At 38.2% G+C, this 26,980-nt stretch overlaps 1 protein-coding gene and 2 long non-coding RNA genes across 4 annotated transcripts in view; 1 reads left to right on the top strand and 2 right to left on the bottom strand.

The window, feature by feature from the left end:
* The window catches only part of LOC134673004 (uncharacterized), a 503,466-nt gene that overhangs the window by 49,221 nt on the left and 427,265 nt on the right, over positions 1-26,980 (bottom strand). The gene's annotated exons all lie outside the window — the stretch shown is intronic.
* The window catches only part of LOC134673003 (uncharacterized), a 95,421-nt gene continuing 69,340 nt past the window's right edge, over positions 900-26,980 (bottom strand). Inside the window, exons 2-3 of the long non-coding RNA XR_010099398.1 lie at positions 1,144-1,401; positions 900-1,023 (exon numbers count right to left, since the gene is read on the bottom strand). This is a non-coding gene — a long non-coding RNA (uncharacterized LOC134673003). The remainder of the gene's footprint in view (positions 1,024-1,143; positions 1,402-26,980) is intronic.
* LOC134672897 (aquaporin-11) overlaps positions 7,103-26,980 on the top strand; it is a 32,429-nt gene continuing 12,551 nt past the window's right edge. Inside the window, exons 1-3 of one of the 2 annotated variants that reach the window (XM_063530846.1) lie at positions 7,103-7,316; positions 7,480-7,587; positions 20,797-20,980. In XM_063530846.1, coding sequence (XP_063386916.1) covers positions 7,537-7,587; positions 20,797-20,980 — 235 coding nt within the window. In that variant the 5' untranslated portion in view covers positions 7,103-7,316; positions 7,480-7,536. Of the gene's footprint in view, positions 7,317-7,392; positions 7,588-20,796; positions 20,981-26,980 lie in introns of those variants that run through there. The other variant, XM_063530847.1, reaches the window with a different exon arrangement.

The following is a 26,980-nucleotide window of genomic DNA, read 5'->3' as shown; positions in this document are numbered from 1 at the left end:
GACGACACAAATACATAGAAAATGACACAAGTCAAAGACAAATCTTGCAAACCTCGATCTCTTTTTGTGTACAGACGAGTGACTAGTGTCACAACACGCACGCTAACACATTTTCGTTGAAGTATGTCATTGTATTCTGAGAGATGAGAAGTCGGATTTGTCGCTCGACCGATCCGCAATTTGTACTGAGCGAGCAAAATCGATAAATCCAACAATTACTTGAGACTAAAATATAATAATTGTATTTAAATGTAATTAAACGTATGATATGTAAAAAAAAATTACATGTGAAATGTAACACTTTCTTTTTGTAAATTTAATGTCCCCGACCTCCTTTTATAACAAAAAACCGAGCAAACAGGCATTTTTGTGCAGCAGTGTTCACGCGCGCGTCTGGACTCGGTCTAGTGAAAAATCCAAGTGCAACTAGTTTTATTACCCGCGCTAGATTAGATTGACGCGCTAATCTTGTACCTCGGCAGAGGGGAAATAGTGCGAATGCCGCCTCCCTTCCGTGTTGCTCGAAGGTTGCGGACGTTGCGGTCCAGTACGCCCGTCTGTAAGCACTATTACGTGTGTCGAGTGCAAACGTTTTTTTGTCAAAAATAGAAAAAAAACCCTTCTCTTTTCTTCGTTATAGCCGGTCAAACCAGTTTGTCAGTAGCAAATGGCGCGAAATTCAAATTTTCTGTGGAACAATCGTTCCATAGAGAATTTCTATGGAATCCTTCGCGCCTACATTTTTTAAATATGCCTTTTTATGGTTCTGTAGCCAAATGGCAAAAAACGGAACCCTTATGGATTCGTCATGTCTGTCTGTCAGTCTGTCCGTCCGTATGTCACAGCCACTTTTTTCCGAAACTATAATAACTATATGAAACTTGGTAAGTATATATAATATGTATTCTGTGAACCGCCTTAAGATTTTGACACAAAAAAAATAATAAAACAATAAATTTTGGGGGCTCCCCATACTTAGAACTGAAACTCAAAATTTTTTTTTCATCAAACCCATATGTGTGCCTGTGTACTATCTATGGATTGATTTTTGACAACCTTAAATAGCCGAAAGGGATAGTGCCATATATTAGAAAGGGACAGCTTGATTCGACCCTGAACCGCTGTCAAACTTCGGTTTTGTACTTCAAAAATGATATTGAGGTTTCTAATATCATTTTTTTCTAAACTGAATAGTTTGCGCGAGATACACTTCCAAAGTGGTAAAATGTGTGTCCCCCCCTCTGTAACTTCTAAAATAAGAGAATGATAAGACTAAAAAAAATATATGACCATCATTACCATGCAAACTTCCACCGAAAATTGGTTTGAACGAGATCTAGTGAGTAGTTTTTTTTAATACGTCATAAATCGTAAACTGTAATTTTATTATGTTACTTGCTGCTACGGAACGCTACATGGGCGAGTCCGACTCGCACTTGGCCGCTTTTTTCTACTGAAGGAAATGCACGAAAACGGTCACCCATCCAAGTAGGTACTGACCACGCCCGACGTTGCTTAACTTTGGTCAAAAATCACGTTTGTTGTATGGGAGCCCCATTTAAATCTTTATTTTATTCTGTTTTTAGTATTTGTTGTTATAGCGGCAACATAAATACATCATCTGTGAAAATTTCAACTGTCTAGCTATCACGGTTCGTGAGATACAGCCAGAGGGCCTACCGCGAACCACGTTTGACGTGTTGCCTCCCTGTCACACTTACGTATGAATTTACAAGTGCCATAGAGAGGCAACACGTCGAACGTGGTTCGCGGTAGGGCCTCTGGTGACAGACAGACGGACGGACGGACGGACGGACAGCGAAGTCTTAGTAATAGGGTCCCGTTTTACCCTTTGGGTACGGAACCCTAAAAAAATGATATACGCAGCTCATGCCTGTGATAGGTAGGTATTTTAAAGTCGATACTTACGTTTTTAAGCTAATAAATTACTCCAGATTCTCCACTACGTACTCATCCGTAAAATAACCTATTTTGCATAGTCTGCACTCAAAGTAAAAAGTTATATTATAAAGGTTGGCATGCGAAGAATAATAATGTAGTCAAAGATTTATTGCCAGGGACGTGCGATTTATAAGGAGAGGAGACAGCGGGGTAATTGATTCTTTGCACTGGCAACTTTGCGTAGGGACATTTTGCAGGGCAATTCTCAGACTTTGAACAGAAAATTTTCCAATTTAACTCTGGCTTTTGTATATGCTTAGTTATTATAAATCGAATGCTCTGTTTGGCGATAGGTGCAAAATGACGAAGGCGATTTTTTTTTATGAATAGGTGCATCACAGACCAACCGCTGGTTTTCTGAGAGGTGCATGAATTCAGATAGGAAAGAGAATCTGAAAATCATTTGCAGACATTAATTTGGGCGGGATTTTTGACTGAGAATTAGAGATTGGATAATACGATACATATTATTTAAATTTATGCAATAGGTACTTACTTATATATTATGTAAATCAGTACTTATTTAGTTACGTCTAATAATCTCGACAGCAACAAGTTAAACGCAGGTAAGGTAAGGTATTAAAAAAGTGTATAAATTTTATTCAATAGCGTGACGTGACGACGTGAGTACGTACCTACGCGTTTGGGTTAAGTCAGGGGTGCGAAACTCCTGACTTCGGTCAAACTCGGCTCCGCTCGGCTCAGCATTGCTCCGAGCAATTATTAGGGTTGGCACAACTTGACTTTCTTTTGCGTGCGCGACCACAGATGATTAAGATAATCACTTGATTTTTGACAACCCTAAATAGCCGAAAGGGATAGTGCCGTATATTAGAAAGGGACAGCATGATTCGACCCTGAACCGCTGTCAAACTTCGTTTTTGTAGGAAGTTTCCTTTCTGTACGGTAGTACTATTAATTATTCTGTGGTTAAGTCTCATTTTATATGGGATTCGAACAGCGCGCCAAGCGAGACGTTTAGGAAACTCAAAATCCCATACAAAATGAGACTTAACGCAAACGCGTACGTCACATCACACTATCGAACGAAATTTACACTAGTGGTAGGTACTGATAATATAGATAGGTAGATAAAAACTTAAATACAAGAAAATATCTGTAACTTAGTAGGTAACAAATATCAACACTTAAATAAATGCCCGTACCAGGGTTTGAACGTGGGATCTTCTTCAATAAGCAAGGGTTACTAGCGACTAGACTAAGAAGCAGTTAAAAAATAATTAAAAGATAAGAGATAATTAATGTGACCAATCAATTTTTATGGCATATCTGCACTTCATTAGTATTGCCTCTAGGTGGTTGACATGTTACGAGTCAAAAATGGTAAGTACCTATAAGATATGTTAAAATACCTACATACTCACATATAAAATTAAGTACAAAGTTACCACCTCGCCTAGGAATAATAAAAAAAATATTAATTTCACTAGAAAAGTTTGTTTAACCCTAGTTCCTTGAAACCCTCGCATCGCTTAATATTTTCACTTTTGGAACCACTGTGGTTCAATATTGAAAGTTTTCGCTTGCTCTGGTGCTTATCAAAATTAGCACGAGAATAGGATATTATAGGTATAGCCCGGTCAAACTGTCAGTTGAAAAAGGCGCAAAATTTAAATGTTCTATGGGACTATAACTCTTCGCGCCTACATTTTTTAAATTTGCTGTTTTTCTTTACTGACGGAAATGACTTGACAGAGTATAGCTTAAGATAAACTACAGACGTTACCTACAAGAAATTTGTATTTTTTTTTCAGTATTATCTTTTACCAACGTGATAGTTCTGGTAATAGCATTATCTGCCGTTACCGTCGGCTTTGCAACAAGCCATCACGGGCGTCGGAATAATAAAGTTGATACTAATGTCACAGTAGTAAGTGTTGATAATGTTTTTTAGGGTTCCGTAGGGTAAAAATGGGACCCTACTATTACCAGCTATTACTAACACTCCACCGTCGTCTGTCTGTCAACAGGCTGTATCTCATGAACCGTGACAGTTGAAATTTTCCAGATGATGTATGTCTGTTTTCGCTATAGGCTCGTGAACCATGATAGCTAGACAGTTTTTTCACAGATGATGTATGTCTGTTGTTGCTATAACCACAGAATAAATAATAGTACAGAAGACTCACTCTCTAACAAAACGAGTCTGTTACAATCAACATAGATATGGCCGCTAGGTGGCGACGGCGCCACGCGCGGCTTATGGCAAACCCCAAAATTGGGGCCGAACGGATGTACTTTTAGCTACCTGTAGCAAAGCGACGAAATCGCGGAGTGAGACACGCCTGCTAAGTATAACAGCAAATACTAAAAATTCGGAACCCTCGGTGGGTTTGCTTCTAACATTTTCCACTGGGACTGTCACGCGCTACCCTTCTCCAGTAATGTCCAGGTCATCTTATTTGTGGTGTCCAGTCAGGTCGTCTTCCCATTTTTTTTGGTGACCTCTAGCCATCCCTGGGGTAGCAATCTGTAACCGTTTTGCACCATTTCTCTTGTGGACCGCGTAACTTGTGACCTATCTCCACATTTGTTGGTCAATCCGCGTTATTATGTCAACAACTTTGGATCTCTGATGCGCTACTTCTCACTCAGTCCAGGGGCTTACCATGATGTCCTTATTGCGATTAAGTTTAGGTCCTTAACATGCCCCTAATGGTGGTAGTGGTATGGTAATGGTTTGGTAAGGCCCCTGTTTCCTTATTCCTGTCAAGTTTTTCTCCATGGTAGGTACTAAGTTAATATAATTTATATCGTAATTGCAGGATTACTTAAAACAACGTCAATTCTACTTCCGCCCATGGACTGAGTCACTGCAGGGCACTAATAAGGTTGAAGCGCTACCTCTTCCTCCTGACCACTGGGCAAAGAAGATTAAACACCTCCTCAAGCTACAGGCCATGAGACATCCCGGGAAATAATCTTCATGTTCCTTAAGCCAACTTTCAAAAAAAAAAATACCGAAGAGTTTCACAATAAAAAACACTAAACCAAATTGATTACGATACATAGCGACCCTGCCAGAATTTTCCCTGTTACGCATCGTACTACGCAGGCGAACAATATGCGAACGCGTAAGCGAAGCGATGCGGCGCGGGGTGAATCAATCCTTTGATATCTATAGAAGTGTCCTACGTTAGCGATCTCGTTGCAAATGCGAACGCCTTGCGCCCACCCGGTTAGACGCAGCGTTATCGTTCTGCAATCTTCAGACACAAAGACCAAAAACACTGTATATTTGACACCAGTCAACTGTCAAATGTCTATCTAATATAAATAAGGAGCGCCATTTTATTTCGTGTGTCTTTGTTGTCAGAAACAAAGACACGGGAAATAAAATGACGCACCTTCTGCTTTCTAAGTTCTAACCCAGTGGTTAAGAGACAGAGGAAGCGCCATTTTCTTTCGCCCAGTGGCGAAGAAGATTTATTACATGCTGAAGCTGCAAGCCATAAATCATCCGGGGAAATAAATAAGAGCTTCACAGAGGGTTAGCCACTAACTCGGATTTAACCGTTAACCCAGCGTTGTACCCACTGGTAACTCTGGGGTTAACCGGTTAACCCCAAGTTAATGGCTAACGGCGCAAGTGGCCCTAAACAAATAAACTTTTAAAAACACGACTTGTTTATTTTATTCCATCAAGTCTTATAATTCTTCAATAAAAAAAAACATGAGCCTCGTAAGGCCTTTATAAGCCCAGAGGGGCTACTGCGAAAACCGAAATTCGCAAATTGCGGGGATTTTTCTCTGTCACTCTAATTACGCCGTCATTGGAGTAAAAGAGAAAGATCCCCGCAATTTGCGAACTTCGATTTTTGCGGTTATAGCCCAGATAAGAGGTGGGACAGCAGGTACTTAGGTAGATAGATACGTTTTCTTTTACTACGAGTGTTTTCTTTAGGAAACGTGCAAAAGACCATGAATGACAATGAATTGTTCCATTAGTCTCACGACTCTCACGCAGAGAGGCAAAGATTACCTATTTGACGAGAACAGACATTACTTTCAACGCCAATGAGTTCTTGACTTTGTAAGCAATGAGTAAAAAAAAATGTATTTAATAGGTTTATAGAGTGATCTAAAAAAGATAAATATTTAAGTATTTCGTCATTTCGAGAATTTAAATTACAGCTTCTCTTATTGATGATTGTAGGTTTAGTACTTAGCTTAGTAAACATCAATTTCATTCCATATAATTTTAGGGTTGGTCCCATAGTAAAAGTAGCTCAGTTTAGCGAGTAATCACGCCCTAGATTTAAAGCCCCATGGTCAGAGGTCAGACACACATGTTTTTTTTGAGTAATTGAGTACATAATTGATTTGAGTCAAATGGTCCTCGCTAGAGATACGGGCGGCCGTTTGTTCTTTGTTTCAGTAGGAGCTGCATTGGTAGTGGATTGCGGTGTCTGTTTAGTGGTTTTAAGTAAACATTTCATACAACTGCAAGTTCAGAATTGTTTTTAGAACAAACAAAGCTGTTCAAAGACTAATGACAATGGTATTTAGTGCTGCAAAGAGTCCGTTTCCTGTTTCCGTTCCGTTCGTGTTGATCCTTTTTACAGAGTTTTTACACGACACGACTGCCCAAAAAAGGAGTGTATTGTTCTTTTAAGTAATATAAATAGAGAAACGAAGATGAAAATACAGAGAAATTAAAGAGTACCATCACAAACCACTGGAGCCCACTACAATGAACGGCGCCGATCATAATGAAGATTTACACTCACACAGTGACACTGCATGTAGGTATTTGAAATGTTTCGGCCTATGAAATGGAGGGGGGTGTGGCGTGTGGCTCGCTTTTGCGTAGCTAGCATGCAACGTAGTGGATTTCTGTTATTACAAGATCAGAAAGACACGATTATCATTAAAGATATAGAGTTATCTTAAGTGGATATTTATATTCATATAGTTATTAATCTTACAAAATTACTAGCAAATCACTGTCGTATCTCCATCAATATCAGCATAATCGTCAATAATCTTTGCCACCACATGTCTCAGCGGAAACTTATCAATTCCTTTTTTACAACACACATGTGCAAGACCCCGGCGTTGCTGCATTTTTCTATTTTCTCGCCTCTTCATAGTATAAAACGGAATCCCAGGGAGATCCGATCCGTAGTTAGTCGTCGGTGGCGTCTAAATTAAGATCGCCTTCGGCCGGCCTCGACTCGGCAAGATGCTCGCGCGCACACAGGCCCGCCTCTCAACAAAAACCAAACGTAGTACATATTATATTTTTTCTCGAATTCGAATTTTCCCAACGTAAAACGAAATTTAACTGTGATTTGTGTTAACTTCTCTAGTAAAAAGACATTGATATAATGGTGAGTTGCGTTGAATTATTATGAGATGTTTTATAAATAGAATTCGCATGATCTTGAATTTTATTCGTCCCGTTTAGTTTCAACTACAAAATGCCCGCGTGATATCACTATTCGAACTCTCTATCCTCTTTTCTATTCTAATTGGCATTTTTCTCATTTTCAGTCCGTGAAGTGAAATCGAAGTGTAATTTCTTTTGAAAAGTGAAGACGGCTTAGCAAAATGAAGTTCACAATAGACGTATTGGGCATATTTCTAAAAGTAGTAGTTAGGGTAAGTGTTAATTTTAAGAACTTTAATTTTATTACATTTTTGAATGAAACTTCCTTCGATTTTATACGTTATAACATGTGCATATTACGGAATTATTACCACAGTAGAGTTACTTTGATTCTAATGGTATCTACAATTATTCTCTTGTGTATTATTTGGCCAAGGTAATAGGAACGCTTCCGTGTGGTCACAGCACAGTGATTACACAGCATATAAATGAAGTATAAACCGTCATCACACGATCCAATGTATTGACTGATTGTTTTGGTAATATTGACGATGAAATACCAATGGCTACCTTTTTGGCAACGCGGTGTAGTTTAGTTTTGTTGATAAATATATTATTATGTGATGATTTCATTTATATTCGAATGTGAATGTTTCATGTTGTGACCTTTTTAATTGATTTATTCATACTATGTAGATAAGGTATCGCTGGTAAAGTATTCATAAAGAAATTGCTTTTAAATTACGCTAGGAGTTTTCTTTGATCGCTGTTAGTACGGTCATTATATCCAAAAAACCGACCCTACCCGTGAATAATTAGTTCTTGGATTTTTTTTTCGTAGGTCCCTCGGGGGGGTCACTGGGAGTGTAAATTCAAAAAGTAGGCTGAATCAGGCTCCTGCGTATATTCGAAAAATGGTTTTTTTCCAAAAAAACGGTTTTTCTTCAATAAATCGGCCATTTTTGGTTTTACAGTAAAACCGTAATGACAAAAATTGTAGGAAATTTGATTCTCTACAAGTTAGTCTAGTCATTATATCCAAAAAACCGACCCTTCCCGTGAATAATCAGTTCTTGGATTTTTTTTTCGTACGTCCCTCGGGGGAATCACTGGGAGTGTAAATTCAAAAAGTAGACTGAATCAGGGTCCTGTGTATATTCGAAAAACGGTTTTTCTTGAATAACTCGGTCATTTTTGATTTTACAGTAAAACCGTGAGGACAAAAATTTTAGAAAATTTGATTCTCTACAAGTTTGGTCCTCACAATTTTTCTTCTAAGATCGATAGTTTGGAAATAAAATTTGAAAAAAGCGACAAATTCAAAATATTTTCAACATCTCGTTTATTTTGAACTTTACGACATAAATGAAGAGGACTAAACTTGTAGAGAATCAAATTCTGAACAATTTTGGTTCTTACCTTTTTTCCCCCAAAATCGATATTTTAGAAATTAAACCTGAAAAACGCGACAAATTCAAAATATTATCATTATCCACGCTTTACGGCATAAATGAAGGGAAACAAAGTTGTGGAGAATCAAATTCTGAACAATATTTGTCCTCACGGTTTTACTGTAAAATCAAAAATGACCGGGTTATTCAAGAAAAACCGTTTTTCGAATATACACAGGACCCTGATTCAGTCTACTTTTTGAATTTACACTCCCAGTGATTCCCCCGAGGGACGTACAAAAAAAAATCCAAGAACTGATTATTCACGGGAAGGGTCGGTTTTTTGGATATAATGACTGGACTAACTTGTAGAGAATCAAATTTCCTACAATTTTTGTCCTTACGGTTTTACTGTAAAATCAAAAATGGCCGAGTTATTGAAGAAAAACCGTTTTTTTGGAAAAAAAACCATTTTTCGAATATACGCAGGAGCCTGATTCAGCCTACTTTTTGAATTTACACTCCCAGTGACCCCCCCGAGGGACCTACGAAAAAAAAATCCAAGAACTAATTATTCACGGGTCAAAATCTATAATGACTGTACTATGTATACTGTAAAAAAGCTGTAAGCATCAACATTTTTATCGGCATTAAAACAATTAAGTATGCTTTATTATTATAGTTATAAAAAGTTAATTAACCTTCTTTGATGTCAGATTGCATAACAATCAGGACGTTTACTCTCCCGTTAATATTTTTGGCGAACGTCCAACAATAACAATAATGAAAAGCATAATAAGTCGTATGGAACATAATTCGTTTTGTCGTCTAAATAGTGTTTAGTTTTAAGTTTATAAAATACATATGTATGTTAGTCTGTAAGGTATTTGTAATATGGGCCTTGTTGCCTGAATTAAATATCTAAATAAATAAATAAATAATTCTGCAGCGCTATCATGGTCGCGTTTTTAACACCTGTCTGTCATGCGTCACATTTGCACTTACATGCTTGTTAGAACGTGACAGGCATCGTGACAAATGATATAGAGTCGGCCATCTTAGCCCTTCTGAAAAGAGGGATGCGGCTGTAGATTGTTTTTGTACTTGTCAATTTAGTGCCACTTACACCATTCCACTAACCCGGGGTTGACCGGTTAAGCCTGGATTTACCATGGTTACCAGTACAATTTGACACCGGATTAACTGTTTAACCCCCGGTTAGTGGGGTGGTGCTATTGGGCCTTACATTATTTACGGTCTATATCTATGTAAGTATAAAAAAAACTTACATTATACTTAACTTAATATTGTGGTACCTAGATCAGGTCAGGTAGGTTTAAGGTGACAGTTCATTTCCAACGACAGCTGCACTATTGTTCATTTTACTATGGAAATTGACAATAACACAGACGCGTTCAGTACTACTAGTGCAGCTGCGGTCAGAAATGGAATGTTACCATTAGAGTTAGGCCAAGCGCGCAATACGATTTTAATATTTGCGACACGATTTTAGAATACATATTTTTTTGTCGTACCTATATACGTGCACTGACTGACATACGTACAAAACAACATACGTTGCGTTCCTGCGACAAAAGTATCGCACGACAAAAAATCGTAGTGTACACTTGGCCTTATAGCAATAAAGTAAGAGCTACATTAATAGTTATTTACGATACAAGTGCGAAAAAGAGGAAATTCGAAACGAGTGGCGATAAATTAAAACACGACCGAAGGGAATGTTTTAAATCGACACGAGTTGCGAATTACCTATTCGCACGTGTATCGTACAACGTTTTACAGTACATATGGCCCTTTAAACTTTTGACATCGCACGAAAAGTGCTATTTTCCGCACTAGTGCGGGAAAATAGGACCATATGTACTGTAAAATATATTTTTAGGTAAAATTTATTTGTAAACTTGCTAGCTAAATAGGTAGTTTAGCTTTTTTATTTAGGAAAGTTCGTTAGCTAAGTTTATTTTACGCATTAAATAAAATAAACTGTCACTTTTAGGCTGACCATTCTTAGGGCCACTTGCACCATTCCACTAACCCTGGGTTAACCGGTTAAATGTGGAGTTACCATGGTTACCAGTACAATTTGACACTGGATTAACGGTTTAACCGGTTAACCCCGGATTAGTGGGACGGTGCAAGTGGCGCTTAGGTATTATTGGGAATAATGTAGTGCAATTATATTCTGCACTTTTTTTTTTAAATATTATAATCATTTATTTACATACAATATATATACAGTGGTACTACTAAACTAAATTAATAACTAGCTTAAATCTAAAATATGCCCCTGAGGCATTGTACCAAGGATGCTGGCGGCATTTCCTCGCTGTATCGCAATGCTGAATACGTTGTGCGAGGTAGCCGCCAGCTGTTCGGTCACCGGTTACGTCAACCAGACGCTTCGCACTTGTTTTAATTTTGCCATAAAGAACTTCATGTGTACGGAGCTAATAAAGTACCTATGAATGCTTAACCCTTAAATGCATAGTGTTGCCAAATGTCTACAAACCATTAGACAGCTCACAGTTTTAAAATAAAAAGGCTTACGTTCTTGAACGCACCTTTATACCAAACGTCAAGTAATAGGGTGATGATTTAAGGGTTAAATAAATATTTTTAATTTATAAAAATTGCATTCGTTTTAAGACGAAAAGTCAGCAAACTTGAAAAAATCCACAAGTTGATAATTTTTAGTACTTATGTGATATTTAACGGTTTTTTCGGGGTATGTAATTATTTTATATTTAAAAACATTATCATATCATGTATGTTTGTGATATATCATGTATATCACAAATAGTGTACCTTTCTAATGGTAGTAAAAAAAATCATTTATATATTACTGAAAATCACATATTTACGTAAATATGATTTAGCCAATTCAACTTCTAACACCGATTTCGCAGTGAAAATCGAAGTTATATTTTTTTTTACTATTTTTCCTAGAATCGGCAAACAATTAATGTGATACATATATAAATTTCGGGCAAAAAGAAAAAAATCATGCATTTAAGGGTTAAAACACTAAGCACCACTTGCACCAATCCACTAACCCGGGGTTAACCTTTTAAACCTGAAGTCACCATGGTTACCAGTACAATTTGACACTAGTTTAACGGTTTAACCGCTTAACACCGGGTTTGTGGGATGGTACAAGGGGCCTTAAGAAGAACAAATCCAATAAGTAATTAACAAAAAAATCTATGTATATAAGTACATTGAACTCATTCATGGTTTGACATACCTACTTTTACCTAGGTACCTATATATATACTTACCTACATTTGATATTGCTTCAAAGTTCCAAAATTCCAAATACCTACTGCTTCTGTCGATCGTCCTAAAACCTGCTACAAATCCTACTAAAGGATCAGTCAGACCCGGACAATTTACGAGTGAGTTCATCCGGCGTTACCCGGTTGGGTTATCCGGACGAGATCTGTGCTGTGTCGGATAACACGGATGTAATAATGGGAGAGTACGCGTTTAGAATTTAAATCTTACAGTTTAAGGTTATCAAGACAGTTTATCGTATGTAATCCTATGTCCTTTCCCAGGACCTCCGGAAATGGACATGGAATAGAATAGAAATAGTTTATTTGGTGTTGAATATAAGCTTAACCACTGGGGAGACACTCCTGATTTCGGAAAAACTCGGCTCCGTTCGGCTCAGCATTGCTCAGAGCAATTATATTAGAATCGATACAACTTGACGTCCCTTTGCGTGCACGACCACAGATAAGATAAATTATCTTGAATTTTGACAACCCTACATAGCCGAAAGGGATAGTGTCATAAGTTAGATAGGGTTATCATGATTCCACCCTGAATCGCTGTCGTCGTGATCGCCTAATCAAACCTGCAAGAAAAGAGTTACGTTTTTGGGCTCCATACATACCGGGTGTGGCCTGTAATATGAGCAAAAAATTTAACTGCAGGCTCTACTCCTCATACTGACCAACATTTGTCCCGCGACTTTTAAAAATAACTTGTGGTTTGATTTTTAATACACTTTTAAGTTTATTCTAAGACGCAATGTATTGCGAATTTTGTTATGTTTAAGGCGTGACAAGCAACGTCAATCACAATGATATGGCGTGGCGATGGCGTCCATTGAAGATAATATTTATTTTGTATGAAAAATAGGGAGTCTAAATACTTCATAATTTTTAAAAGTTGTTGAACAAAAGTGTCACCGTTTGAGGAGTACAATCTATCTTTTAATTATTTGCTCGTATTACAGGCCACACCCGGTATATGTATGTATAACTAATCCAAACGGTTAGCACTTTGCTGATTTAAACTACTCATGGCTCCAGTGTTAGGTGTTGCCATGCGATTCGTTGAACCGTCGCAAACAGTCAGCCGATAGAACCAGATTTGTCAGCTAGGCGTCCGTGTCAGTGACGATTTAGTGAAGTATCAGGATTGCTATATTTTAATTTTAATAAAAACATATTTTAAGATTTTTGAGCAGTGAGAGATGTTGAATTATACTCGGTCAAGCAGATCTTGTCAGTAGAAAAAGTTGGCTTTGAAATATGTAGGCGCGAAGGGATATCGTCCCATCATCATCATCATCATCTCAGCCATAAGACGTCCACTGCTGAACATTGGCCTCCCCCTTTTTGGGGGGTGAATGCCATAATCGCCACGCTTGGCAGGCGGGTTGGCGATCGCAGAGTCGAGTACACCGAATTTGAGGGACGCTGCTGCCCGTCCACCGGTGGTCTTGGACGTGGTTTAAGGACATATCCGGGTCCTGGACGTAGTTTAAGGACATACCCGGGTTCCATAGAAAATTTGAATTACGTTCCTTTTTTACTGACAAGATCTGCTTGAGCAAGTGTAGGAAATTTTTCTAATTACTGCAGAGTACGGCACTGCTAAGGTCCGACCGTTAACGAAATTATTACATTCGAAAGAAAAAAAAACTCCGCTTATTGAACTGCCACAGGTACCTGTCAGCATCAAAAGTATCGTAAAACGGGGTGAGTAGGTTTCGCGGGGAGAGTTGGGTTATGATTGGGGAGAGAAGGTTTAAGAGGAGGGTGAGATCGGATTTTAAGGCTACTGCTACAAAAATAATGTATTCCAATTTAAAATGGGGCTATAAAAAAAAAACGATCCAACAATCTTCCAAAATCACCTTTGTACGAAAAACCCTCTCACCCCAAATACGAGGTACTACGGGGTGAGGTGGGTTTTCCTCTTTTCGTCAAAGTTATGAAATGAACTACCCAAAATAAAATACAAACTAAAATACAAACGTCCGAACCACTTATTATATACACCATTCATTTTTCACATGAATACTTATTCAATACCTATTATATGACAGATTCTATGACATCCGATACCGTAAAATGGGGTGAGTTGGGTGAAATTTGACTTTCAAACCTCGATAAAATTTGATTTTTTTTGATTTGATTTGATTTTGACCTATTCAATGTTATTTGGCAATACATATTAGTGTACCCGTCAATCCTGTCAAAACATCAACACTGCACCAAATACACGCTCAAAAGCGTCAGTCGAAACTGTATCGTTAGCATAAACCGTTTCATTGTCAACTCTATCCCGACCCATTACGTTCTAAATTAGCTTGCTCATTGTAATTAAATGTTAATTCTGACGAGAAACTAACAGAGGCAGACATGAATGCAGTTGCGTTTACAAATTGGCTGCGGAGGGCCTACCGCGAACCACGTTCGACGTGTTGCCTCCCTGTCACACTTACGTACAAATTTACAAGTGTGATAGAGAGGCAACACGTCGAACGTGGTTCGCGGTAGGCCCCCTGGAACGGTTGAATGCAACGTTGTGTGCAAAGTTACGGCCTTAGGCTTAGGATTTATGACGTGTTAGGCTTATATCATTGAGGTCGATGAACCCTAAGCTAGAGTTCCTTTATACGGACAAAGTAGGGTTTCTTTCAATTTCAGTTTTAGAACAAAATAAGTCTGCAACGATTTTGAAAGCACACGTAGTTTGCAATGCGTATCTGTGCTTTCTAATTCGTTGCAGACTTATTTTGGTCTAATTCTAAACTTACTCAAATTTTATTTGGTTTTGTGGCAAAAAAAAAACGGGGCCCTATGACTAAGACTCCACTGTCCGTCTGTCTGTCTTTCACCAGGCTATATCTCATGAGCCGTGATAGCTAAACAGTTGACATTTTCACAGATGATGTATTTCTGTTGCCGCTATAACAACAAATACCAGTGTTTACTATGGGACGCTACGTGTGTAAGCACTTTTGCCCCCTCACACCTTTGTCGTACCATCCGGACGGCGGGCGCAGCCGCTGAGGTGGCGGCGCACACCAAACACCAAAAATACTCGGCGCTCACCAATTACCTGTTTGTCCCAGTAGCCGTAGAGACGTCCGGGTGTTGGTGTGCTGAAGCAAAAACATTCCTTAGGGAAGTAGGTCGTCGCATGCGAGAAAGGGGCCTTGACCCGCGCTCCGGGTTTTTCCTGGTGCAAAGGCTGTCCATCGCAATTCAACGCGGTAACGCAGCGAGTGTGATGGGCACCTTTGCGCCGGGGGTAGCGCGGGGAGGCCTCTTTGAGTAGTTTTTATATTCCTTATTTTATTTTAGATATATTTAGGGTTGTTAGTTTTAATTTAGTATTATTTATAGATGTATTTAGTTCATAAGTTATTTATTTGTTTTTCTACTGTCTTTTTCCTATGAAATAAATTTAAGCCTTTTGTAAATACTAAAAACATAATAAAATAAATAATTAAGTGGGGATCCTAAACAACCAACGTGATTTTGCCGTTTTTAGGATTCCGTACTTCAAAAGAAAAGAAACGGATCCCCCCCCCCCATTTATCTCTGATACTACTGGGCCTAAAATTTAAAAAAAAATACACAAAATAGTACTTTATCTATAGATGACAGGAAAACCTATTAGAAATGTGCAGTCAAACGTGAGCCGGACTTATGTACCCTTGTAACACGAGTCCGACTCGCACTTGACCGGTTTTTTTTGCTTAAAGGGGCCCACTGATTAACAGTCCGCCGGACGGTATCGGCCTGTCAGTTGTTCGGAACTGTCAAAATTTTGTTCTAACTGACAGACCGATACCGTCCGGCGGACTGTTAATCAGTGGGCCTCTTAATGGTACCCTTCGTGCGCCAGTCTGACTCGCATAAATGCCGGTTTTTAACAAGCTTTTATTTGTCTGTATGTAACTAACTATGTAATGGAATCTAAGGTAACTAATTTAACCATCTTCCAAGGATCGTAGCGTCATGAAAATTGGCAGCTGTATGTAGTTCTGATGACAATACAACAATATGGTACTGTCGAACTGATCTGATGATGGAGACAGGAGGTGGCCGTGAACTCTCGACCTGTATGTAACTAACTATGTAATGGAATCTAAGATAACTAATTTAAGCATCTTCCAAGGATCGTAGCGTCATGAAAATTGGCAGCTGTATGTAGTTCTGATGATAATACAATAATATGGTACTGGCGAACCGATCTGATGATGGAGACAGGAGGTGGCCATAGGAACTCTGTGATGAAACAACGCAACCTAATTGTGTTAGGGGTTTTTAGAATTGTCTTGATGAGTATTAGTTGTAGGTATATCGTAAGAAAAGTACAGTCAGCGATAAAAGCTTGTACCAAAAATGAAATTTTTGCCAAAAGCTTATTTTTTGCTCATGGCAAGCAGCAACGAGGCTTCTCTACAAGTGTTTCTTTGGCCCCGGTATTTCCCTTACCTCATCTCACCTTATTATGGAATCGCACAGGGGGCTGATTTTTGAAATTTGACCCCTCGATTTCATGTATTTCGTTCAATAATATTCGCCACTACTAGGCATTAAAATTCTACTCTCTTTGGTCGGTCCCTCATGTCTGAGGATCGTGGTCAGTATCAGGGTTGCATCTGGAGCGGATGATCTGTCTCCACCGGTTTCTGTCCAACGCATCTCTGACGACCGTGTAGAAAGCAGAGGATGACGAGTCTTTAACTTGATCGGTCCATCTTATTGGTGAACGACCGCGTGATCTCCTGCCTTCGGTGTGTCCAATCACTATCAGTTTTTCCAAACTTTCGTCACCTCTGCGCACTGTGTGTCCGAAATATGATAGTATACGCTGTTGGCATATGGTGGATAGACGAGTTTTCACTCGGAGCTGGGTTAGGATTGATGCATTAGTACGTCTCGCCGTCCAAGGTATTCGTAACATTCGTCTCCAGCACCACATCTCAAATGCATCAATCCTTTTTCTCTCTCTGGCCAGGATAGTCCACGATTCCACTCCATACAGGAAGATAGGGAATACTAGTGCTCGTATCAATCTGATCTTGGTTTTGATACCAATTCCCCTTTTCTTCCAAATGTTATTTAAACGGGTCATAGCATCCTTTGCCATCCCGATTCGCCTTCTTATCTCGGACACACAAATTCTACTAATAGAATTGAAAACGAGTGGTCAATACCATTCGATTTCAAATTTCTATCGCTCGTATTTCAAAAACTAGCATTTCGCCGTTTCTCACCGATTTTCGAGTGACGAAATCGTGCGAATCGAATTTCAAAAATCGCTCCCCTGGTGTGAAAACGTGAGAATCTACTTAGAGAATGAGCTAATTTCAAACTCGATGAAAGGCGCCTTAGTTATCGGATCTTGATCAAACTTGTGCAATAAATATATTGATGAAAAGAAAAGTCTTCGTCTGATAAAAATTAATGAAGATTTGAAGTTTTTCATCCCTGCAAATCTAAAGATTGAAGTTTATATTAACACTCGACTACGAGTAGGTACTTCTTACGTATTTTACGATTACATTTAAGTTTGAGATATTTGTAGGTATTTGTTGTGTTAGAACCTTACAACCACCCAATTATAGTCGAAAAGTTCCTATCTATAGTCCAAAATTACCTCGAATACCTACATTGATTCCATTGCCATGTGAAAGTTCCAAAATTGTGAAAAACATGAAAAAAAAACACGATAGTTTTTCACTTTTATGAGAATAGAAATTTTTCAATTCTGAAGTTAAAGTTTCCTTTATTTTGTGTAAAATATTTCCTTAATTTTCGAGAACTTTTTCATATTCTCGCACTTGCAATTGTTGTCTGTATTTGCAGCTAATACTTTTCAAATATAAAGTAACGAAATTTTAATGAGATAGCTGGCAGCAATAAATAACTTCTCTATGGGTATAAATTACATTCAAAACATGTATACCTTTCAGATTTACTTCATTACTCGAAGTATCTACAAAGTAGACGGAACGGGGCGAATAACACATTCTTGCTGTTTACGTTGGAAAATTGGAATTTATATCTGTAAAATCATTACTTGCTCTTTTTTGTACCACGTCGGTGGCAAACAATTTAAGCATACGGCCTGATGGTAAACGGTCACTCGTCGTCGTCCATTAGCCTATGGACGCCTGCAAATAGGTACAGGGGTTTTACATGCGCGTTGCCGAGCCTTTAAAAACCTGTACACTCCTTTTTTGATGAACCTCATACTGTAACCCCTCGAGAAAACCTCGGCAGGGTGCTAAGAAAAGTGAGAGTCAGTCTATAGCAGGGATCGAACCGGTTTTTTGCAAAAACTTCGAAATAACCATATATGGACCCCTATTCGACAAGCGACGTTTGTCGTATCGTGTTGATCTCCCGTTGATGTGGGAAAAATCATAAGTTCTCGAATACGTACAATGTCAAAATTTGACATTAACAATCCACAGTTAGGGTGACATGCAAACCAAACCGAACCACCCTTAGTTTAAAGTGGAGTTTTGGTTGTACCAAATGATATTATCCACCGTTGATGGAATCAACGCTCTACGCAATCAAATCAACTGTTGATTTCACGTGGATGCGAAATCTGACAGTTGTACATGTCGTATTTGGCCCAAGTACTTATTTCAAACTATTTTATAGGTACTCAAAATGTAGGACTCTGTTGTATTTTTGGGTCACAACTTCGTATTATTAGATTGCCCAGTTACAAATGAAATAATTAACAAAGAATGAAAAAATACCGTTTTTATTTCCATACATAAAAAAACCGGCATCCGATCCCTGGTCTATTGCAAGTTCATAATTTTGCCACTAAAAGCAAGTAGTAAATATAATTATGAACAGTATGAAGACGCAAGAAACACTTGTTATTGTGTAACGAGGCCCCATTGTGAAGGCCAGCCACACTTATCCGTATGCCACACTTACCTATACCCGTATTGATATAAGTAATCACGATTAGGGAATGCAAATCGGTTATTTTTGTATGGAAATAACCGCGGTTTCGGTTAATAACCGATTATTTCCATACAAAAAACAACCGATTTGCATTCCCTAATCACGATGAATTGTTCTTTTTACCTTGGCCAACTACCTTGTCTACATCATTTTTTTGTCTTGATATAAAAAGATCTATAATTATTAAAAATCTACTTCAGGCTTCTTCAAAAGTTACAACAAATGGCATGCGATTTAGATTGCTAGCTATAGTTCATTTTTTTAGCATTAGAAAGAACTTGAAAGAAGGTAAGCGATCTTGACATGTCTTTTAATTGAAAAACGCTTTTTATAAATCAGTAACTATTACTTATACAGAAGAACATAAATTATCATATTAGATTCATAATTGTTACTTATTTGCCGTAACTTATTTTTAAAATGGGTTTTTCAATTAAAAGACACATCAAGATTGTTTACCTTATTTCTAATGCTAAAAAAACGAACTATACATGGGAGCAACGAATTCAATTAGTTATAGGTCGACCCAGTGGCGGATTTGCAGTCTTTGCCGCCCTAGGCCCCAAGCCTTGTAGCCGCCCCTTTCTCAGCATCAGCACCCATCATATTGACTACATTTAGATCAGGCAACGGAAAGATATATTATAGAGGGAAATGCTTGGGACAGATTTTTTACTTAGTAAATTTTTTGGACTCGTTAGGAGGTGAACATATCAAAAGTTGGGGGGTTTGGTTTGAAGGTCACATTTTTCGGTTTTTCGCTTATTATATCTTAGAAACTATACGTCCTTGTGACATGATCATAGGAACATAGGTTTTATGAAAAAAATAAGCAATACTTATTCATTTTAAGTGACAGGTTTACCAATAACATTGAGTTTCATGTACCTACAAAAACATTAAAAACTATTTTCTTGAATAACTGCTAAACTATTTATCCTAAAATTATAAAAAAAATCTGAGATTCTTACAAAGAGCTCTTTGATTTGATATGTAACACGATATAGTTTGAAAACCTTTATTTTTAAATTTTCTCATTTACCCCCCAAAATATGGAGGCCATATTTAAAATTCATTTTCATCACACTCGCTCAGTAAATGTGGAATTGCACGTAGGCGTAGCGGGAGTTATAGAAAATTCGTTTTCCCTAGGGAGTTATGAAGTTTCTAGTGCCATAATTAACAGTTTTTTTGTCTTTAAACTTATTTTTTGTATCGCAAGTGTGAGGAAAAACATTGTGTGTATCTCGGGGCGTAATAATATTGCAAACTCGAGCCTATAAATCGCTCCGGCAAGCCGTCGCGATTTAACTTACTCTCGTTTGCAATATTCAACTTACGCCCCATGTTGCATAATGTACTATTATTTACGTTACACGTCCATCTTTGGGTCACAAACTTACATATGTGTGCCAAATTTCAACTTAATTGGTCCGGCAGTTTCGGAGACCTCTCTCTTCCCCTGGCTCAAGGGCTACGGCTGGGGACTTTTGATATGTTCACCTCCTAGATAGTTCAAATAAAAATAGGTACAAAGTCAAAAATTGTGTTGCAAGCATTTCCCTCTATAGGTACTTTTTTGAGAATTTGTTGCCTGATCTAATTTTGAGTTATTTTTTGTTATCATCAGCGAATTTTTTGTCACAATTTGCCGCCCCTAATGTCTTGCCGCCCTAGACCCGGGCCTACTGTGCCTTATGGGAAATCCGCCACTGGGTCGACCAAATGCCATAATATCACATCGCATGCAACCTGTGACGTTTGGAAAGGCCTTCACTCTGATTTTAATTACTTTTTTTTAATGTAACCCTTAAAATTGCAGGTAAATAAAGTAACCTTCGCCCCCCTAGTGGTGTCAACCCTCTTCATCCTCCTAACGTCGCTGCTGGCGCACTGCGCGCGACGCCTGGTCCAGAAGCTGGTCAAGGAATCATTTGTTCGTGTACTGCTGGAAGAAGCCATCGCTGCTGCGGAGTTATGCGGTTGCTGCTTTGAACTTATTATTGGTAAGTCACATTTTTAACCCAATCACAGAATAAATAATAGTACTAGGTACAGAAGACTCACTCTCTAACAAAACGCGTCTGTCACGATCAGCACAGATATGGCCGCTAGGTGGCGACAGCGCCACGCGCGGCTTATGGCAAACCCCAAAATTGGGGTCGAGCGGATGTGCTTTTAGCTACCTGTAGCAAAGCGACGAGATCGCGGAGTGAGCCACGCCTGACCCAATTAAGCCTTAAGGCAGAAGGAATTTCCCACGTGATTTTGAACTTTAATTTAAAGTGATAATAGGCTTAAATTTTGCATGCATGACAACCTTATGCTTTGTAAAGGGTTAAGGGCTCCTTCTTCTTCCTCGCGTTGTCCCGGCATTTTGCCACGGCTCATGGGAGCCTGGGGTCTGCTTGGCAACTAATTACAAGAATTGGCGTAGGCACTAGTTTTTACGAAAGCGAAAAAAAAACAACGAAACGAAGGGTTTAATTTTTCAAAATCGCTTCTTTGTTTTTGTATACAATAGGAACATGGTGTGTAAATTCTAATTTTCTAGCTTTTGTAGTTTCGGCTCTGCGTTGATGAATCAGTCAGTCAGGACATACACATTTATTATCAAGGGTGTCAAGTTCCGGCGGTTCCGCGGCCGGCTCCCTGACACTGCGGGGTTGCGAACTGCATCGCAGCCATAATTGTGTTTTTAGTTTTAAGATATATTTTGTATTAATATGTATGCTAGTTTTAAGGTATTTATCTATGGGCCAATAGTTGCCTGAAAATAAATGTTTTCATTCATTCATTCATTCATTATCAGAATATTTACCTATCTACTGAGAAGTATAACCTGGAAGCGCTGGTGGCCTAGCGGTAAGAGCGTGCGACTTTCAATCCGGAGGTCGCGGGTTCAAACCCCGGCTCGTACCAATGAGTTTTTCGGAACTTATGTACGAAATATCATTTGATATTTGCCAGTCGCTTTTCGGTGAAGGAAAACATCGTGAGGAAACCGGACTAGTCTCAATAAGACCTAGTTTCCCCTCTGGGTTGGAAGGTCAGATGGCAGTCGCTTTCGTAAAAACTAGTGCCTACGTCAAATGATGGGATTAGTTGTCAAGCGGACCCCAGGCTCCCATGAGCCGTGGCAAAATGCCGGGATAACGCCAGGAAGAAGAGACTGAGAAGTATATATAGTTGATCAAGCAAATCTTGTCAGTAGAAAAATGCGCGAAATTCAAATTTTTTATAGGACGATAACCCTTCGCGTCTACATTTCATAAATTTGCCGCCTTGTTCTACTGACAAGATTTACTTGACCAACTATAGGCTTATCGATGAAATTGCAATAGCTAAATAAAAGCATTTCGTAATAAGCGATTATATTTTTAGTAGGCAGGTTTATTTTCGATCGGAGAACCACTGGTTAAATTTTATTTTATTTTTTTGAAGTACTTTCTTCAAGACGGCTTTCCAGCAATAGTCCTCACGATTGGTTGCCGTTTTGTTAGGAGTGTTTCTCGGGTAGCGTTTGATTGCCAAACTGTTGTCTTTCTGACTTTTTTATTGCCTTTAATGCAATAGGTCCTATATACTCGTAGACATTTGATCCACAAAATAAACCTGATCAACTGATACCATTAATAAAAAATTGTCATCTAGCCTATTAAGGGATATGCTATACACCACATCATTTAAAAAATATAAGCTCAAACCCGTTATGGTAAAGATGCCTTAGCTTATCCTGCCTTATACGATCTTCAAGCGAAACATCAATTTTAAATCAATCCAAAAATTGAAAATATATTGCATAAAGTTGCACCTCCATCGTTAATCGTTTAAAATGTGGCAAACAGTGGTACTTATAGCGCTGTGTTACTGCGGCGAAGGGCGAAGACAGTCTCGACAGTCTCTCAGAGTCCACAAAGGAATGGCAGACATCCATAACGAATTCTCGTTTGCGGTCAGCTTGCAATACAATCAAGGGGAAAGATCGTGCACAGGCAGCCTTATCGCTCTCAACTGGATCCTCACTGCTGCACATTGCTTCAATGATGAACAATATATTATAAGATATACAAATTTTACCATAAGAAAAGGAAGAGTCAGAGTTGCAAATGTGCTTAAAATAATACTTTCAACATTCAACGATGTAGCTCTCATCAAAACTAATACATCTATCTACAGTAAGACGGTTGGAAGATTATCAGCTATCGATTACAAGGCCCTTACCGGTCTTCCTGTTAAATATGCTGGTTTTGATAGGACATCAATAGGCTCGTATGAACAGCATCCAAATGAATATATGCCTCTTCAAGTGGGTGAGGCAGTGGTTGTACGTCCTTATAACGACTATCAAGGTGGTCCATGTTTAGTTATTGCACCTAAATGCTCAAATCGAGAGCAAGGTATCCGCGGAGATTCGGGAGGTCCGTTAATATATGATGGTAGAATAGTGGGGGTGGCTACGTTAAGCAGTCACTATACCATTGCGCATTATACAGTCATCAGCACGTGCTTACAGTGGATTCATAACACAATGAAACTTCATGGTTACGAGCTACCGTAAACTGGGATTGGTTTGGTCTGGTTGCGATTTAAGAATTTCGTCATTGAATTTAATGGAATTGCATATTGCCCATGCTTGTTTGTTATAAAGAAGACCAGCTTTGAAATGGAAGCACAATTCAACTGTGATGGCACCTATAAGAACTTAAGTGCTCTGTAGACTATTATGTTAGCTTCGGAAAAAATATGTTTTGGTAGTTTTTGGGGGTCGACATTGGTTGTTTCTCTCTGTTGCGTGAAACCCTTTCCCAATTATACCCTTTAACATTATACATCTATTTTACGTTACTCCTATTAGGATTGACATCCCTGCAATACCACCCATGCATGCAGGCTTTTCGGACAAGCGTGGAGAGTCAATACCTATCCATTGCTATCAATGAAGCCTACATTGCATCTGACTAGATCTTAAACTTTAGTAATAATGCTATCGAAGTTATGAAACGAGTCAGGGACATTATATAAATGAATCTTACTACTGAATGACAACCCCTTTTATAAACCTTTTCCTGTATTATCGCGTAATGCAAACATGTACCTACATTATTATAGATTTTTATGCTTTTCTAATGGGTCATTTGCAGCAGCCATTGAAAAACTAGTATGCATTTGGAATTTATTGCACGCAGATATGATACTTGTGTACCATATTCTAAATCCTTATTGTTAAAAAATAAATAATATTTAGACAAGAAATGACAATAAGTATAGAAATAGCACTAATCATTTTTTATAATTCCTAATAAGTATCTGATTTCAGATAATTCAATTCAATTCTTGACTTTAGTAGGTACATGATGTAGGTTATTGAAGTGCTTATCGATTGAAACGCAGTAATATAGTTTCATTTTGAAATAAGCATTTGTATTTTTATATACGTGACTAGGTAATTTTATTTTCGATTAGAGAACCCAGTTTAGTTTCGAAATGGCTAGCGATATCAATAAAAAAAAGTAGTGAGATTGGGTTTGTATTTATTTTGGATGGTGTGCCTATACTTTAGTTACCCATGTGGTGTATGCAAAATTTCAAATTCACATGTAAACTTAATAAAATTATTTCTTCCATTTTTTTATATGTACTCGTAATAGAAATAAAATCTGCATGCGTCAAATGTATTGAGTTTTGCCTGATGACGTACATTTCATGAATACCATCATTGAAGAAATTACAAGCCTAAACTCGCTGGGGCAGAATCACTTCGCTTACCTATCCTGCTTTATACGATGTTCAAATGAAACATCATAATTATAAACTAATCCAAACAATAAAAAGATATATTTCATAAACTTGTGCCAACTTTGATCGTTGAAAATGTGGCAAACAGTGGTTTTTGTAGCGCTGTGTTACTGCGGCGAAGGGCGAAGACAGTTAAAACAGCCTCTCAGAGTATACAGAGGAGTTATAGACGTCCATAACGAATTCCCGTTTGCGGTCAGCGTGCAGAACAATCGAGGGGATAGACAGTGCACAGGCAGCCTCATCGCTCTCAACTGGGTCCTCACTGCTGGCCATTGTATCGACCGCAAACAATATGTTATAAGATATACAAACTTCACGATAAGTAAAGGAAAAATCAGAGTTGCAAAGGTGCTTAAAATAATACTTCATCCAGCATTCCTTTATAAAGAAGACATGGATGTAATGTATAACGATATTGCTCTAATTAAAACTTCATATATTTACAATAAGACTATTGGCAGATTGTCAGCTATCGATTACAAGGCCCTTACCGGTCTCCCGGTTAAATATGCTGGTTTCGGTGCGACGTCAAAAGACTCGTACGAGTGGCAGTTAGAGGATGAATACAGGCCTTTGCAAGTGGGCGAGGCAGTGGTGATACGTCCTTATAACGAAAACCAAGGTCCATGTTTAGTTATTGCACCTAAATGCTCTAATCGAGAGCAAGGTATACGCGGGGGAGATTCAGGAGCTCCGTTAATATATGATGGTAAAATAGTGGGGGTGGCTATGTCGGCAACAGTTGAAGATAATATTGCGCACTACGCAGCCGTCAGCACATACTTGCAGTGGATACATAATACAATGAAAATTCATGGTTACAAGTTATCTTGACTGACGAAATTCTTAAATTAAAACCAGAAACAATACCCAAGTATTGTTTCTGGTTTCAATTTAAGAATTTCGTCAGTCAGAATATCGTTTGAAGTGATGGAGTATGTTTGCGAGAAGTGTAGAGGTTTTTCAACGGAGGAGAAACACAGTTTCACTGAGATTGTGGCACTAAGAACTTAATTTCCGTGAAGACTATTACGTTAGCGTCTTACTAATTACTTATATTGAATTGAAATGTTTTGATAGTTCTTGGGGGTTGACATTGTTTACTTCTAGTTATTTTGTGAGAAAATATAACTTTGGGCATTAAACCATTGTCTAATAAAACGTTTGATTATCCCTCAATTATTCAATCCCTTAACATTAGACACCTATTTTACGTTACTCCTATTAAAATATATAATCAAATCATTCTATCAAGTCAAATGGGCATGAACCTATACTTACGAAAGAAAAGTTTTATCACAGAGTAACTTAATGACGTCAATAATTTCCTACCTAAATAAACATGTAATGTTCTTACCAACAAAGTAGAATTAGCTAATATTCAGGGGCCAAATTCGACATGTGCAACTGTCAGATTTCGCATCCACATCAAATCAACTGCAGTTGATTTTATTGCATACTGAGTGTTGATTCCATCAACGGTGGATAATGTCATTTAGTACAACCAAATCTCAACTCTAAACTAAGGGTGGTTCGGTTTGGTTTGCTTGTCACCCTAACTGTGGATTGTTAATGTCAAATTTTGACATTGTACGTATTCGAGAACTTATGATTTTTCCCACATCAACGGGAGATCAACACGATACGTCAAACGTCGCTTGTCGAATAGGGGTCCAGTTAGGTATTTTGCTCAGTCCTCCTAAATTGAAAGTTTCCCGACATTTTCTAAGAACGCACCCACTAACTAACTAACTTTAAACAAACAACAATTTCTTAGATACCTACTAAATTGACTGCAGCACTTGCTTGAAAACTTCGTAAACAAACTTAAACTTAATAATATTTTAATGAGGAAAAATTCATTTTAAACTATTTTTTGCCTTCAACTTTCGCGTGGAATATGAAAATGCCCTGAGATTAAATTCATTCAAAGCGAACGCTAGTCTATCGATTTGTGATAGTCTGTGAAATATTTCAATAAAAACTGATGAGAACCTCCTTTTTTGAAGCCGGTTAAAAAAGCATTTTATTGTCAGCAAATATTAAGTATTTTATTAGAGTTATTTCTGTTTCACCTAATTATGTACGACGATAAAGGTGACCAGGCGGGGTAAATATAAGACACGGCTTAAAATAAGACAAGGATTTTAACACTCGACAACTTATTATATTTCATCCCTATTCCATTTAAAAAGAAGTCTACA

This window comes from Cydia fagiglandana, chromosome 17, assembly GCF_963556715.1.
Source record: "Cydia fagiglandana chromosome 17, ilCydFagi1.1, whole genome shotgun sequence".
Taxonomy (NCBI): Eukaryota; Metazoa; Arthropoda; class Insecta; order Lepidoptera; family Tortricidae; genus Cydia; species Cydia fagiglandana.
The sequence above is the reverse complement of the archived record's forward strand: the minus strand, read 5'-3'. Positions and strand labels throughout refer to the sequence as shown.